Here is a 16,397-nt window from a genome sequence, read left to right as displayed (position 1 = left end):
TCTCACTTAAGCAAACATCATGTCCAACATGCAGTTAGTTCGCCAGGGTAAGGTACTTCTTGGCGACTTATAGGGACTTCGAGCAAAACGCAGAATGGGATAGCCACAGATCTAAGAAGGCTATGTGTTCCACATCAGAAACGGTGTCGGTGTCTTTGTCATGATAGTGCGTAATATGGATCGAATATGCTGCTATGGAGGTGGAAAAAGCTATGGTGTCCTCATAATCAATATCAGGGTCATATGTGTGTCTAGTAGGTTTTAGCCCTATGATAGCGGCTAGGTCAAAAAGAGTTGGCGTGATCATGGCACATGGGAGGTGGAAGATGTAATGTGTGTTATTCCAAAAGTACAGCGAAGAGACCAACATAGATGAGATATACTCTAAGCCTAATTTCGACGGCATTATCAGGTCATAAATCCCCATGTCTTTCCAATTTTGGGATTTGGTTTTTTCTATTTTGTTTAACCATTCTAAATAATCTGTTGGGTCTTTGAATGAGGGAGTAGCACGAAAAACCCTAAACCCATTGTTCATAAATCTCAAATCTATGGTTTCGTTTGTTTTTGGGTCTTCAGCAGTGGTTAGTTCAACCCTAGGTTTCTTCGGTTGCCCTATGGGTTCACATTTATGGTAAGAAGGGAATTATTCCTTAAGTTTGCTAAAATCAGTATCTAAATTAGCCAGAGGTCCAAATAACGCATGAGTTTTACCAGAAACAGAAATATGGATAAGCACCTGGGAGGCGTAAATCCTGCGTTGTTCTTTAGTTTTTAGTTCTGGGATGTCTTGTTGATTTCCCGCCATTACTGGACCAGGTAATATAGTGAAAGGAGGTAGTTCCAAAATCTTCTTAGGATCGTTTGATTTGATAGACGTCTTGGTAGCTTTGCTTACTTCCTTGGAGGTTTTGCTTAAGGTTGCCATTGTTGTTGAATGTTGAAAGAAGAAGAGATAATCTGGGTTTTTGATTGAAGATTGTTTGAGGTTGAATAGTTAGAGTGTTTGAGAGTTCAGAAAGCGTAAAGAACGAAATTGGTATGAGTTTGTGGCTTTTATAAGCATGTTTGGAAGAAAAAAACGTTTCAAATCAACATTAATGGTTGACAAGTTAGTGGAACATGTGTCTTTCCTGGATTGTATGATGAAGAGGTGGTAATTAATTCCTAAGCCCACGATCTCCCAGGGTCTAGGAAGCGTGATGATTAAGAAGATTCAGTTGTGGGCTGAAAAGACGTGGTTAGAAAAAAGGTAATGATGACTCTGACGTCACTAGACAGCTGGAAGAAACTGAAAAGTTTCGTAACATTGGAACATTTGGCAACATGCCAGAATTATCCAAGGCGTCGAAGCATGTTCTCAAAAACTGCCTTTTTCTTCTATGTGTCGAAAACGACATTTTTGGGGGGTAATTTGTTGGCTCCTAATTTCAAAGCCCATTTTAGAGTTAAAAGTGGAATTCCCTGTGAAGATGTTTTGACTGAATATGATATTGGGAGCTCTAGTCGAAAGTTCCTAGATGAGAGGATCAAGATGCAATAAGGACTTAGAAATATTCTTTAGTGTTTGAAGAGGTTTTCGACTAGAGATTCAAATTCAAATAAAGGAGGGAACTTTGTTCTTATCTGAAATTGCTGAAGGTACACGTGGAGCATAATGGATAGTTGCATCCATGCAAAGCGTCATTTGTCTCCATGTGGTAGAAAGGTCATTAGAAGCGGTTATTTTGATTAGTATAAATAGAGGGTCTTATTGTTAGGATCATGTGTGTTTAAAGTGTGTACAAAATCTGTAAAATTTACCAAGTATCTGCGTATAGAGAAATAGTAAATTGAGAAATGTACGTTCGATTTACACCATTGTCATTTACTTTGAAGTAATTCAATTCATCTTTTTTTCCAGAAATATTTCTTTATTTAAGGATTCATCTTTGTTGCTATTTATCTTCGTTCTTACAATGTTTCTCTTTATTTTGTGTTAGTCTTTTACTGTTTAAGTATTTTCACTAATCACTATCATTGCAAACACTGTCAAAATGTTTATGTTTACTAGAATTCACTTTAACAAATAATTAGCACATGTCTTAGGATCAATCTGATCGATCCTGTAAGTAATCAAATTTAGTAATTTGGAAGATCAATTGTTGTTTATCAATTTTCACGGTAAACATTGGGCTGGTCTCGAACACCATCATTACAGCTTCCTCCGATGTGCCGCTCTTTAGAGAGAGACAAACCTTTCACCAAGTCATTCACGTCTTTCTCTTCAATTAACTTTGCAACTTCCATTATGCATTTCCCACGTGTAGCCCTTTTGAGGTTGCCTTTTCAATTCCACGTGACACAACCACAAGTCTTTCCTTCTATTTCCTTTGTTGCCTTTCTTTTTTTATATTTTTTTTTCCTTATTTCCTTCATTACTTGTATCTTTTCCATTGCACCTTTTAAAGTCTTTTCTGCCTCCTTTTTTTGCGCCAGAATGCATGCAATCTTATGCACGTTATTCGTCTCACTTTCCTTAACTACCTCGTCATCATTATTTTCAATAATTGTTCCTCTTCAAGAGCATTGAATCTCAACCCCGTTTTCATCGCTCTAGAATTTATCGTGTTATTCGTCCCCATAGTACTTTTTTTTCCTCGTCAGAGCTATCTAAGCATATTCAACTTTCGGTTTTATGTTAATAACTTGTTTGTTTCTCCTGACCATTATCTCAGATCCTTGCAGGACGACCAACATGAGATTTTCCCCTGGATTTCATTTCTCTGGTCTCGCCTTAAGCTCGCTGGCGAGCTAGCTTTCTTCTCGCCAACTCGCACCCGACGACCATACCATAACTTCCCATCTTAGCTTTGTTTCTTGTTCTTTGAATTATGTCTCTTCGTATGGTTTCTTGCACCATTTCCTGCACACTAAACACAAATAAAGGATATCAAAGCTTACTGCAATTTATATGAAATTTGTGGTAAACATAGGCAAATTCATCAACGAAACTGCAAAATAGTTCGAAAAATGTCAAGTTTTTATATATCAATTATAGCCCAATTCGGCACTCATCAAACTCTCCCCAACTTAAAACTTTGTTTACCCTCAAACAATGGTCAATCAAACCTAAAGAAACAAGAGCAACTGCCAAGAAATCATGATCAACAAGTTTTTAGAAACGAAAACAAATGTATGGTTCAAATTGCAAAATTCCAAGCAAAGTAACGCTTACCACTATACTACAACGACACCATGATCATGAAACACATTCTAAGCACAAAACACATGTCAAAACTCTAATGCAATACATATTCAAGAATGAATCACACCTGACACAAAATTCATCAAGGAATGAAAAACAAACATGAGGGACTTAACTCACACCCAACAATCTTGCTTACATCTTGATCAAATTATGCATTCATCTAAAAAAACTCATATTAAAAGTATAAAACACAAATAACAAGGACTTCAAGGGTTATAATGTGGCTTGGGTAACAAAGAAATGTCACTTCTTAAGGTAATTGAAACAAAAACATTGCTTAATCATATGGGAGTGACAACTTCTCAAATTCTCAAACATTCATAACTTCATTTACCTTTTTTCTTACTACTCAAATGTTACACCTTTTCACACAACTTATTAACACACAAAAAAAAATTGTTTTTTCAAGGCTTTTTATTTTTTGCTTTTATTTTTCACTTTTATTTTCTTTCTTTTTTCAAAATTTTCTTTTTCTTTCTCAACCTCTTAGCAACTTACCTTTTCTCCCCAACTTGAATGCAATCAGGTCTTACAATGTGAATGCTCCCAAACTTTTTAAGGCAAGGGTAAAAATTCAAACCACAATTCATGTTTGGGGGTTCAAGAAAAAAGTTCAAAATCCAATATAAAATTATCAATGAACTAATTAGTTATGTATAAGTTCCAAAAATTAACATCAAAATGGATCTTAACACAAAGCTCAAAGGGGGGTAAGAAAATTCTTACTCACTCACAAGGTAGACTACTTTTTGGTCAAGTGGTTATGCTCAAAATCAAACAAAATTCCTTAATCATTTTCATGCTTTCATACAATTCAACATAAATGAAAGATTAAACATAATAAAACCGAGTTAAAACAAGGATTGTTGGTATCCGATGCATATAGTAAACAATGGAAGTTTCTTCGCCTTTGGTTATGATCTAAAGTGATTCAAAGATGAGCATGTATTGCAAAAGAATGAATGACATGTTATTTGTACAAATTAGAAGTTTCATATTCATTCTATGTTCTAGAAAGTATTAAACATGTACCTTGACAATGTATCAAATTTTCAGCTCATATCATTAGCATACAAATGCAAGTTGAAACAATCAAACTTGAAATAATCACTCAATACTTTTTCAAGCCATTCAAAAAGAAACTTTGAGAACAAACATAAAAATTTCTAAAACTATTGAAATTAAACTAAACTCTATACTATCTACTTGAAACAAATTAAACTAAACAAGTACAAAGCAAGTATTTATACAATATAGACAAGTTTATATACAAGTATCTATATATTATACACAAATGTACAAAGCTTAAAAAAGATAGAAACTATTGAGATGCTTTCAATATCTAAACACCAATCCTTGGCAACGACACCATTTTGTTGAAGCGGTAAAGCAACAAGCAAAAGTAAGTATTTTGATTTTTATCGTCTCCACAGGGATTAGTATGATATCAATGTCATTCAACAATTACTGAGATTTTAAGTTTATGTTTACAAAATTGTTTTTAAAGCTACAGATGCGGAAAGTAAAACATATGCATAAGTAATTAAAGTAACGGAGAGAACTCGTCATGAATGAATTTCATCCACCTATCTAATATTGAAATTTACCAATCAGTTGTACACAACCTAAAACACTCATCAATATTATGACATATCCCTCACATCAATGTTCATGTCTGAAGCACTAACGAGAGTTCTACCATATTGTTTAATGTACGATCTCTCAGCCTATTAAATAATACGGAGCATTAAGAATAGATACCCACGGTAAATGTTAGATCTAAATCTATGTATAGAGTTTAGAATCTAACAGATGTTCATCTTAGATCAAGATCTGAAGAGTATTTTTCAACAGCGGTTCAAATTCAAATATAAAATAAGTAAACAAAGATGACACGATATAGATTCATAAAATGGATCGTATACAACATCATGATCAATAAATATACATACTATCAAAGTAAACTTACATACAAAATCCCAACAAGAAAGGTACAAAGAGAAGAAGGAAGATGAAGAAGAATCTCTCGACGTGTCAAGCAGATTAATGCAAATCCAACTCCAGATCTTCAAGATACAACCCCTGATATTGTTTCTAAGCTACTCTCCACAAAGAATTGTGTTGATGGAAGTGGGGTTAAAAGTTCCCAAAATCATACCTAAAAATCTGATTTGGACTTATTTATACAAATTTGAGAATTTACTGTCTCGTCCGACGAGCAGGGTCTTGCCCGACGAAATTTGCTTTAAGTGTCTTCCACCTGACTCAAACACAGCAAACCTTCATTGGCAAAAATATCTATTCTCGCCCGGCGATCACATTTTCGCCCGACGAACTCAAAATCTTAGATCCTCGCCAGGCAACCAGCACGAGATTTGCCCTTGGATTTTATTTCTCTGGTCTCGTCCCGAGCTCGTCAAAGCTCGCCGGGAGAGCTCGATTTCTTCTCTCCAACTCGCGCTCGAAAACCATGCTAGAACTTCACATCTTAGCTTTGTTCCTTGTTCTTTGAATTGTGTCTCTTCCTATGGTTTCATGCACCATTTCCTACACACTAACATACAAATCAAGGATACCAGAGCTAATTGCAATTTATATGACATTTGTGACAAACATAGGAAATTCATCAACGAAACCGCAAAATAATTTGAAAAATACCAAATTTTTATATATCAATTATAACCCAATTTGACACTCATCATCGATCCATATATTATTTATTTCTAAAAGAGCACAAAGAATGTGAAATCAAACTAGATTTTTTCAAATATAATGTACAAGTGGATAACGAGGTCAAGATGTCTCAACAACTTATGTGACATCTTGCTTAATATTTTACGGATAAAAATAAGTCAATCCATATGTAATAACAACAACCATTGGCAACAAATTTCTCTTTATTAATCGTAGCCATGTCTTGAACTTATCCTTTCTTCTTTGTCAAAATTTAAAATGATACCTTGATCCAAGAAGGCATGACTTGATTTGCCTCCGTCATTTTCCTCTTTGTTCTTGTAAACCTTGACCTATCATCCACTATTTTGTATTGGAATAATAAATTATCAGTGTTTCTTAATTAACCGCATAGTATTATTAAAATTACCTAAATTCTAAACCGTAAATCCTAATTCCACTATGAAGATTCTTTCGGTGTGGTGGGGATAGATCTCTGGTAACCGAATAGGATATCTGAAAAAAGATTAACATTTTGACGCTCAAATCAATATGAGATTGGGTGAAACTTTTAAAATATGAGTTAAATTGTACGTGTGTGAATTAGGGTCACACTTATATATAAGAGATTGTTGTACCTGTCTCCAGGTTGTCAGGCGTGAAGCGTGAGTGACCAATGATGGAACCCATGCATGCTAGGTTTGTTAATGAGTGACCAATAAGTGACAAATGATATGAGGTAAAAGTCGATAAAATAATACAAGTGTCATAACTCTTATGGATTTATATTCTTAATTATGACCAGGATGGAACCAATGCATGTCCAGGATGGAACCAATGCATGTGATATTTGTTAATGTGCATTATTTCACAAAGAGGGTTCTATTTCTTTATCTACCAAATGAGAAATGATTTTAAAGAAGTATGTATCAGAAAAAGATAGATTGGCTCTTGGTAGATTATAGTCTTCTTTAATCATCATCATGAACAAATTAAACATCTTTATAAATGTAAGAATCATATATTATAAATTCATATAATAATGATAGTTTCTTAATTAATCGCATAGTATTATTAAAATTACCTTATTGTTGATACTTGTGGAATTCTAAAGCACATTAACTGAACTCCAACAACAGAACTATAGAGAGTTAATTAGCTCTTGAATGCTATCATATACATATATGAAGATAGAAATGCATAATAGAAGTTTCAATTGGATAATACTGTTGACTTGAAAATCTCGATGAAGAGTCTCAACTGCGAAGGAACAAGAACAATAACCGGAATACTAGCAAATGACATAGCTGTTATTATAACTCCCTGATGTCCCTTTAACAGCATAGCAAGAGAAGCACAGAAAGCAACCATCATGGACACAACAGAGAAGAAAAGCGCGATGAGGCCAAAAAGTAACTTGAGCGGCAAGGACTTCAAGAAATCCTTTTCCGCATAACGAGCCGTGAGGATTCCAATGAAGAGAAGTACTGAAGTTGAAGAAGTGAAAAGAGATATTGCATCTGCTATGATGAATATATTGAATGTGTAGTCATGTAAAAAGAGTGGAACTCCACTGTCTTGATTGTTTCCACCAGGGACAGTGAAAGCTGCAGCAAACATTATGGTTGTTATGAGTGTAGCTACAAGTGTAAATGAACCTGCTGTGTCTTTTGCCCATTTTTCTCCGGCTTTTACAAGTTCCTTGTGGCTTTCTGTAAATATCTCGCGAGGTTTTTTGTCTTCTACATTTTTGGCTTCTTTACACTTGGGGTGCACAATTTTTTCCACGGCCTGCATTGATGCATTTTATATATCACTTCGCATTTGTGTGTGCGCATGTGCGTGTGTGTAGCAAGAAAATGTATACTATGTCACATGAGTTACTTACCTTAAACCATAAAATTTCTCTTTGCATTTGGAGAGCAGGACCGGATCTGCGATGAAGGTCAGAGGAAGGCCCTAAATTTCCAGCCAGGTGTAGCAGCGAATTATTAAATGCATCTACGCGACATCTAACAATCTCCTTTCGTCCATTTACAGTTGCGTCATGTATGAGTTGGAAGACAGCTTTTCTACGGTTCAAAACTGCGTGTGAAAATATGCCTCTTTTATTTTTATCAATGGCCCATAAGAGGTCAGGATTAGCTTTCCTCATTGCATCTATGAACTCAATATTTCCATGTTTAGCTGCTTGCAACATTGCATCGTATGCGGAAGCTTCTCGCAGTTCTGATTCCTTAGATTCTTGAATTCTTTGGTATAAGCAGTTCAATATTTCAAGCACTAGACGGTGAGTCATTTTCTGATTATATATCTCTCTAATTCCTGATCAAAGAATTCAAAGGAGTACTTAAATAGTTCTCAAGGAGATATATGTAAAAAAGAAGGCAAAAATGTTTTTCGATTTTAACCGACTTACCAGACAGGTTTGATATTACTAAATTCTGAAATGACAAGTGAACATGTATAAGTATTCGACCTGAAAAAAGTCATAAAAGAATGATCATAGATATTTGCTGAAGGGATCATCATAGTTAGTATTCAGCCTTAGAATTGGAAAATAACTACCTAAGAGCTGTACTTTCGAAATTCGCAAAATGTTCCACATCCATCGAAAGATCCTTCCTAAAGAAGAAAGAGAGAATAAGCTTTAGAACCGTTCAGTTCAATGCTTTCAAATTAGAGAAAATATGCGATCTGTACCTGAGAAATATGTTTTGAGTTGTTTTTCCTCTACCTTTGTTACAATCACAGTTATCCCATATAAGTTTTGCACTTTTCTTTCTGGTAATCTCAAAACTGAAAACAGAATTATCTTAGCCTTTACTTTGCATTTATGCTAATAGTGAATACACTGGTACAAAAACAAAATATAAACATACTTCTGTATAGGAATCGCCGAATGAATCCATATCTGCTCCCACTTGGGAACACAGAAGACATACGCGCCAATGCATACAAGGGCTGCACACCATCTGATTCAGATTTATGAGCAAGTGGAAGCTGCGGAAATCGTTGGAGTAAACTCAAAGCCACACCTAATTCACAATACATTAGCATTTCTTAAAACTTAACTTAATTAGAGTTATATCACTCGCCAATCACCACATACCAAATATTTCTGCATTGATGCAACGCGTAAGAAGCAAAACACCGTTGTGAGAGTTTTTATCAGCCAAGTCTTCCAACCGGGTTCTGGCATAAAGATAGCTAGTCATTTCTTTGTGCCCCTTAGCAGCTGCGAGAAGAACCGGAATTTCTCCATCATTCGTCTTCATAGATAACAGGTCTTGTCCAATAACCTGTCCTTTTTTCTCTACCATACATTTTGCTATTTCGGTGTTTCCAGTCAACTCAGCAACAAGAGCCAGGGCTGTGTAACCGCGATTCTCTTTCATTTTCATTAACTTGTCTTTTCCTTCCTTCACCAACTTCTTCACGATTTTCTCGTGTCCAGCAATCACTGCAACGTGAAGAATAGTTCTTCCCGAAGATGACGTCGAAAACATAGCAGTTTCATCCTTATTCATGAATGCTTTTGCATCATTCCATTCACCACTTTCAATGAACCTATGGAGTGATCTATAGTGAAGGAGACTATCATCTACCACACCTGCAAATTATTCATGTATAATTTAAGCTACAAATATCTATGCATATGAATTTATAATTACATTAACATTACCATACCTTGCTCAATATCTGAGTCGGCTTTCAATTCTGAACCATAGGATGCACCCAGTTTATTCCAAGCTTCTTTGGCTGATTGAAGATTTCTAATATGAGTAAGATTCTCTGATCCACATGCTAGTTGAATAATATGCAAAGCTTTAGCATTCATCATGTTCCATGTCTCAGCCGCTTCTTTAGATTCCACGCCCATTTTTGAAACTGAAGTAACAACTCCCCATAGACCATGTCCAACTAGATAGTTTCTCACCAGACAGCTCCAGTTATCGTAGTTGTCTTTTGTTAGTGGTTCAAGAACTATTCCAGTAGCGGCAATGCTTGTCATTTTTCTGTTATGTATATTTTGTAGATGACAATATAAGTGTATGATTGCTCAGTTTAGTTTCTTTAAGGACTTACAATGGGCAGATCTCAGTATTTTTATATTTATATGTGTTGACTATGATAATGCAAACCTACATGTTTATAGGACTAATTAATCTTCTACAGATTTATTCTTGTTTGAGTTGTTTTTTAGTTAAAGGTTGAATTTAATGTGGTAGTTTTAAGTGTGAAAGTGTTTAAAGTGTTTAATTCCTAAGTTGGATTTATAAGAAAGAAGATCAATACCCATTATCTTAGAACGTGTTTGGACGAAGTAAATGGAAATTTTTAAAGAATTTTGGATGAATTGAAAAGTTTTAAGGAATTAAAATTCTAAATAATTCAAATGATTTAATTGAAATTCATTTATTTTTAAATTATTTTGTTTGGATGGAGTATTAAAATGATTCATGATTAAATTATTGGGGTTATTTTTATAAATTTTAAAATTTTTGGGCTAAATTTAAAATATGAAAAATATAGACCAATTTGCAATTTTTGAAAATTTGAAGGGAACAATTTGTAATAAAACTTAAAAATTATTAGGGACTTATTTGCAATTTCTAGAAAATTTTGGGGGCAAATTCGAAATTTTAATAAAGATGAGGACCATCTTATAAAAATTATAAAATTAATAATAAACAATTTTACAATTGCATTATACAAAGTGAAAGAGTAATTTCAAATTCTTTACTTTTTCGTGTCATTTAAAATTATTTAAATTTAACTTGAATAAAATACTTCATAAATTTACATCATTTTAACAATTCTCCATAATTTTTATCCAAAGAATTGATTTTGGTCAAGTCATTTTAAATTCCCTCACCAAAATATTTTCTCTTATTAAAATGTTTCATCCAAACACACTTTTAAGGTTTTGAGTAGATATCTGATCATATGTATATAAGCCAACAAGGTTGACCATGCGCGGTTCATGGAATAAAAATGATCACTTGTACCAAGTCAAACATGACCATCTCTATTCAACGCAATGACCACGGGTACACAAACGAATAAATGGTCATATATGCTTTATTCACAAAGACCGGTTATGTTGAGACACCACATAGAATGTTCTCTCAACAATCACATCATAATAATCGTGTCAATACAAGGAATAAAAGGATAATAATCAGTTTGTTTCAAAAAAAAATTATCATCGCAACACTAAAGTTCTAATCTGGTGTCTAGGTGGTGTACCGTTCACGACCAGTCGCAATTGCAGGAGAAGCTTATCGAGCTCCAGAAAGAAGTGGCTAAGCTATTTGGTCTACAGGAGGAAGCGACCGCTCATGGCACACCTCATGTACTGGTTGTCCAAGTGTCTAAACTGCAGGCATCTTTAGAGGCCAAAGAGAAGACCATTGAGGAGGCGAAGGTTACTTCGGCGGGTTTGGCTTCCTAACTGGTCGCAACTATAAAGGTTTTAAGGAAAGACAAGGATTATCATGCTAAGGAACAAGAAATTCATGCTGAAAAGTTGAAGATAATGCAGGAGAGGGTCAATGAGGTTATGGATGGGGATTTTAAAGACGTCTTCGATGCTTTTAAGGATGTAGCCGACCAAGTGGAGTTGTTGAATCCGAGCATCGTGGATCCTCGATAGAAGCTAGATCTGGAGAAAATATGATGGGGACCATTGTAGGGGATACTGAGGATCCTAAAGAGGTTCTCGATTTGTAATACTTTATGTTAGCCTGCACACTGTTGTTATACCTTAGGGTTTTGTAATGATTTCTTTTTTTTACTATTTAAACTTCTTGCACACTGTTAGGTTTCTTTAATTTGCTTGATTTCCTGGAGTTGTTTTTTTTTCTTTATAGGCTTGTTCGTCTTTGAACTTAACATTGTGCAAACTGGATTTGCTCAGTGCTTCCTCCATGTTAGGATAAAGGCAATCATGTTATAATTTGGCTTGTCCATCTTGCTTTGTTAAAAGTCAATGCAAGCTTTAAGTATTTTGTCATTATCCATCCTTCCTATCAGTGAAGGTGCAAGAAACACAAGAAAGAGGGGCTTGAATTGGATTTCTAGAGTTAAAAGCTTTTGTAGCCCAATATATCAAACAACAATGATACATATAAGGATGGCACAGAGGTATCAGAGGCGCTTTCTTCAAAAGTGTTTACTAGTAAAAACTAGAGTTGGTATTATTTTCAAAACTTCTACAAGGAGCATTGATTCATATTCTGATGAAGTCCATAGTTCATAGTCTCTTTTATCAAAGTCCAGAGTCTCTATATCCAGAGTTCAGAGTTTGATCTGATCAACCTACTTCAGCATTTCAGTTTGTTCAGAGCTATCTTAATTCAACTTCTTTTTGGATCAAATTTAGTTTTTCTTTGCTTTAAGTAAGCTCAGAGGCTGCACACTTAATAAATGGTTAGAAAACAAAATTGTTCTTTTATAATTTGTTATCATAAAAACTCATGAATAGTTATAGAACCAAACTTGTTATAACAATCTCCCTATTTTTGATGATGATAAACATTATAATTTTGATGAGCGATTTTGACTTTTGACCAAAATAATTAATGAGCTAAAAAACAAAGTTAGATTTGTTAGCTCCCCCTGAATTTTAGACATCAAGATTTTCTTAGCTTAATTTCATAGAGTGAGGTTTGCAAGCTCCCCCTGATATTAAGATTTAGTACTTCTCAAGAAGAGGAAACCTAAATTTTTTGGGAACCAGCGGAATGGTTGCGTTCAGAATAATAGAGGTTTCAGCTTCATTCTAATTTGGTGCAGGGAGGGCTAGAAACTTAGCCATGGTTGGGAATAAAGTAGCATCTCTTAACAGCTTTAGACAATGATTCAGAATGGTTTTGAATCTTCCCAGAGCAACCTTGGAGGAAAGATCTTTCAGGAAACTGAAGCACAGATTGGACCAATCCATGAATTGATCCCATAAAGCATTACTTTTAGCAGGGTTGACACAAGTTGTGATAGTCTGCCTCATCAATCTTAGACCTTCCATAATTTTTGATTCTATATATGTTAATGCTTCATCAAGTGAGGGTCTTAGTGGGACATTTTAAGATGAATTAGCAAGGGTTCTCATTTTTGAAATAATTTCTATTCTAGAGGAGGAAGATGAAAGTTCAACAACAGATGGATCCTTATTAGAGAAAAATTCTCTCTAAATAGATGGATCCTCTAATAGGGATAAGCCTTCAAGAATAGGATCAGGAATAGGTTTATCAATTTGATTTGATGGAGAAGGTGAGATGTTCATGCGCGTGGCTTCAAAGATGGTTGGATGATCAGAAATGGTGTGTTCAGAGGAAGTTGGTGGTTGAGGTTGTTGTTGGATTGATTCAATATCTATTATTATTTCAGGTTGGCTGGTGGGTATTGTTTTTTGTTTAATGGGTGGTGTTTTATGAGGTGAAGATGGAAATTGTGATTAAGATGTAGGTTGTTGTTGCATTGTTCTTTGTGGAGTTTGTTCAGTTATGGTTATGATTTCTAGTTCGATTGTCTCAAGTGTATTTGTGGTTTCTAGATCATTTGAGGATGGAGATTCATTTGATAGATTGTAAATGGTTGTGATTGGAAATGGTTGTGATTGGAACAAGGACAAATGAAATATCAACAATTATAGAGTCATAAATAGTGGAGTTCTCAGCATTAGAAGACTAGGATTCTGACGAGCAGAGGCTTCAGCAAATTCTTTTTCCGCTTCCTTAGTCGGATGACTTAATTCCTTGGGTATTTCTGTGACTTTAGTAACTTTAGCAGCCTCTGAGGCTCTAGAAACTTCAGCAGTACTAGCAGTTTTAGTAGCTACTGTTTTATGGACTTCAGTAGTTTCAATATCTGCAGACCTCGAAATCCTTCTTGAGGTGCCATACTTCTTCGATTTCTTAGCTGGAGAAGGAGGGGGATTTGAAGTTCCTTCACTATCCTTTTTATACTGTCTTTTCCAATTGAGAGTTACATAAGGAGGAGTATCCGGTAAGTTGTGAATGTCCACACCTGGATCAGTTATGCTAAACAACTTTTCGTGTAAGCCCATAGAACTTCTAGAGGATCCAGCTTAGTGAATAGAGGAAAGTCATTAATCTAAACCCTTCTGGAGGAGACAGAATCCATGTCAATCCCATCAGGATTCATAACATTTTTAATCATAAGCATGTTTTTAAGATTCATTCCATTGAAAAAAATTCCCATATTTGTGCAGAGGTCATCACAAAAGTTCATTTCTTCCAACCTGCCTACTAGCTTGCTTTAAACCAGGATATCTGATACCATTTTGCCTAAAGGAACCCATTTCCTTTGTTTGTTGCCTTCGTTCATTGTTTCTTTGACCATCTCTCTTAATTATTTAAACAAGCTGGAGAGAATATTCATCTTGATACCTTTCGCCAAATAATATAACATGTATTTCTTATCAGTATTAATGTAGTCAGCATGGTTATTGGCAGGACGATGATGAATGCACCCCAAGATAATATTGTCCCAAATCCTTGACTTAGATTTAAGATTCTTGACACCTGAATATGATCTTTTCTGAAATATGGTAGCCCCAACTTCATTCATTTTTGTTCCCTTTTTGAACATTTGATAACATATTTTGCAAGACCCATCATGATTCAATAGCTTGGTTAGGGATTTCTCAGAAATTTGAATCTTTTGACCTAGAACCCTAGAGAATACCTGAACTTCTATAGCTTCTGCATGAATCTAAAAATATTTTACCAGTGGCGGCTAGACTGGTCCACTCAACCTGTTGACATTGACTTCCCATCCCTAGGTTACAACATTGCTAGAGAGATCAAACCCATTTCACTCTAGATTATCAAAATCTATAATAGTTTCAAAGAGAACTTCTAATTGATCCACTGGAGTAGATAAAGAAATCTCATGGATGCCTTCAATCATAGTAACTTCCTTTTGAGAATACTGATATTGTTGACTTAGTTGTTGTTGTTGTTGTTGATATTGTTGGTCAACCATGATTAGGGTTTTGAGGAGAGAGAGAGAGAGAGAGAGAGAGAGAGAGATTTTGGAGGATGAAAACTTTCAAGTGTGGGTTGTTAGAAGAAGTTTCATAATGTGTGAGAAGTGAGTGTGTCATGGGTTCAAATATAGAAAGTAATAATTAAACTAATTTGAAAACACTCAATCTAACAAGGGAGGCAAAAAGAAATGATTTCTCTAAAATCAAGAAACAATATCCCCAATAGATCACCTCAATTGTTCATATGGCTAAATGTATGGAAATTGTATTACATTAGAGCCACGCATGTAACATTTGATTTTCACCACAAAATAAGAGGGATCTGAGCGCGACACATATACTTGCTTACCTTTTCTTATTCAGAAAACATTGTTGGAGCTTATGGGATTATATGAGCGTCACAAGTTTTAATGGTTTACTTTCTCATGAGTTCATCATAAATTATGTCCTCATAGTCAGATTCACATATTCTTCATACAAATAGATTTTGAACCAATAATGTTGCATTCTTGGCTTTGATCTATAGAACCATTTTAACTAAAGTTCAGATCTTGGAACATATGTCTTCTTTTCATTTACATGTAGAGAGCATCCAATATCCAGTCACCATGATTGACATCTCATCTTTTCTATTTAGAAAGCATGCAACATAAATAATTTGATCTTTTGGCACCTATATTATTTTGGGTCCTATGAGATTAGTTTTCCCCTAAGTTTTATCAACCCAGGGTTTATAAGCAGAATATGAAGAAAAAAAAGAGTAACCAAAGGTAGGATGGAGATGCAATGCTCTTGCATGTTTCACATACTTTTTTAGTTTAGGTTTTGACAATAAATTCTTTGGTTTGTGATAATTAATGCCTCTTTTCCATTCACCACTAATTCCAATAGATCATTGAAGCATTTTTGCTTCTATCTATGTTTTTAGTAAGAAATTCTTTGAAAAGAAACATCATATATCTTGGAAGCACATTCAGAGTTCATATGGGCTTCTGAAGAGATTTCTTTTCTGAAATTTTTACTCTTTCTTTCTAGAGCAGAGTTCTCTTTCTGAAGTTCACTATGATCTTCAAAAAAGACTGCTTGAATCTCGTTATGGTCTGAATCTGATTCAGAATCTGATCCTGATCTTTTGAAGACTTTAAGATTCATGAAAGCATGTTCTTCTTTGTAGGCACCTTTATCTTAAGAATTATCTTCAGAGTCTTTCTTCTTGCCTAAAAGAGTCTTGATCATTGAAGCCACAAACAAGTCTTTCTCTGGAGTCTCATCCTCTTTTGTTATGATAGTTTCATCCTTATGGATTGAATCCAAAGCTCTAGATTTCTCCACTTGCTTATTCGTTTCATGAGTCCTTTGTAAATAATCAAATATAGACTTAGCAGAGTCTTTATTTGAAATCTTCTCATACTCTGAATAAAAAATGGCATGAAGCAAAATGTTTCTGGATTCATGATG

The 16,397-nt window shown here is 34.8% G+C and overlaps 1 protein-coding gene across 1 annotated transcript; it reads right to left on the bottom strand.

Moving 5' to 3' along the window:
* Positions 1-7,027: 7,027 nt before the first annotated feature.
* Positions 7,028-9,949, bottom strand: LOC127123476 (uncharacterized). The gene is made up of 8 exons (XM_051053691.1): positions 9,614-9,949; positions 9,036-9,536; positions 8,806-8,961; positions 8,627-8,722; positions 8,492-8,548; positions 8,343-8,402; positions 7,812-8,248; positions 7,028-7,714 (listed from the first exon to the last, which is right to left on the bottom strand). Exons 1-8 carry the CDS (start codon positions 9,936-9,938, stop codon positions 7,136-7,138), a joined length of 2,211 nt encoding a protein of 736 aa, XP_050909648.1. The 5' UTR covers positions 9,939-9,949; the 3' UTR covers positions 7,028-7,135.
* Positions 9,950-16,397: the final 6,448 nt, after the last annotated feature.

The sequence above is a fragment of the Lathyrus oleraceus genome, chromosome 2, assembly GCF_024323335.1.
Source record: "Lathyrus oleraceus cultivar Zhongwan6 chromosome 2, CAAS_Psat_ZW6_1.0, whole genome shotgun sequence".
NCBI lineage: Eukaryota > Viridiplantae > Streptophyta > Magnoliopsida > Fabales > Fabaceae > Lathyrus > Lathyrus oleraceus.
This window is presented reverse-complemented; position numbering and strand designations above follow the sequence as displayed.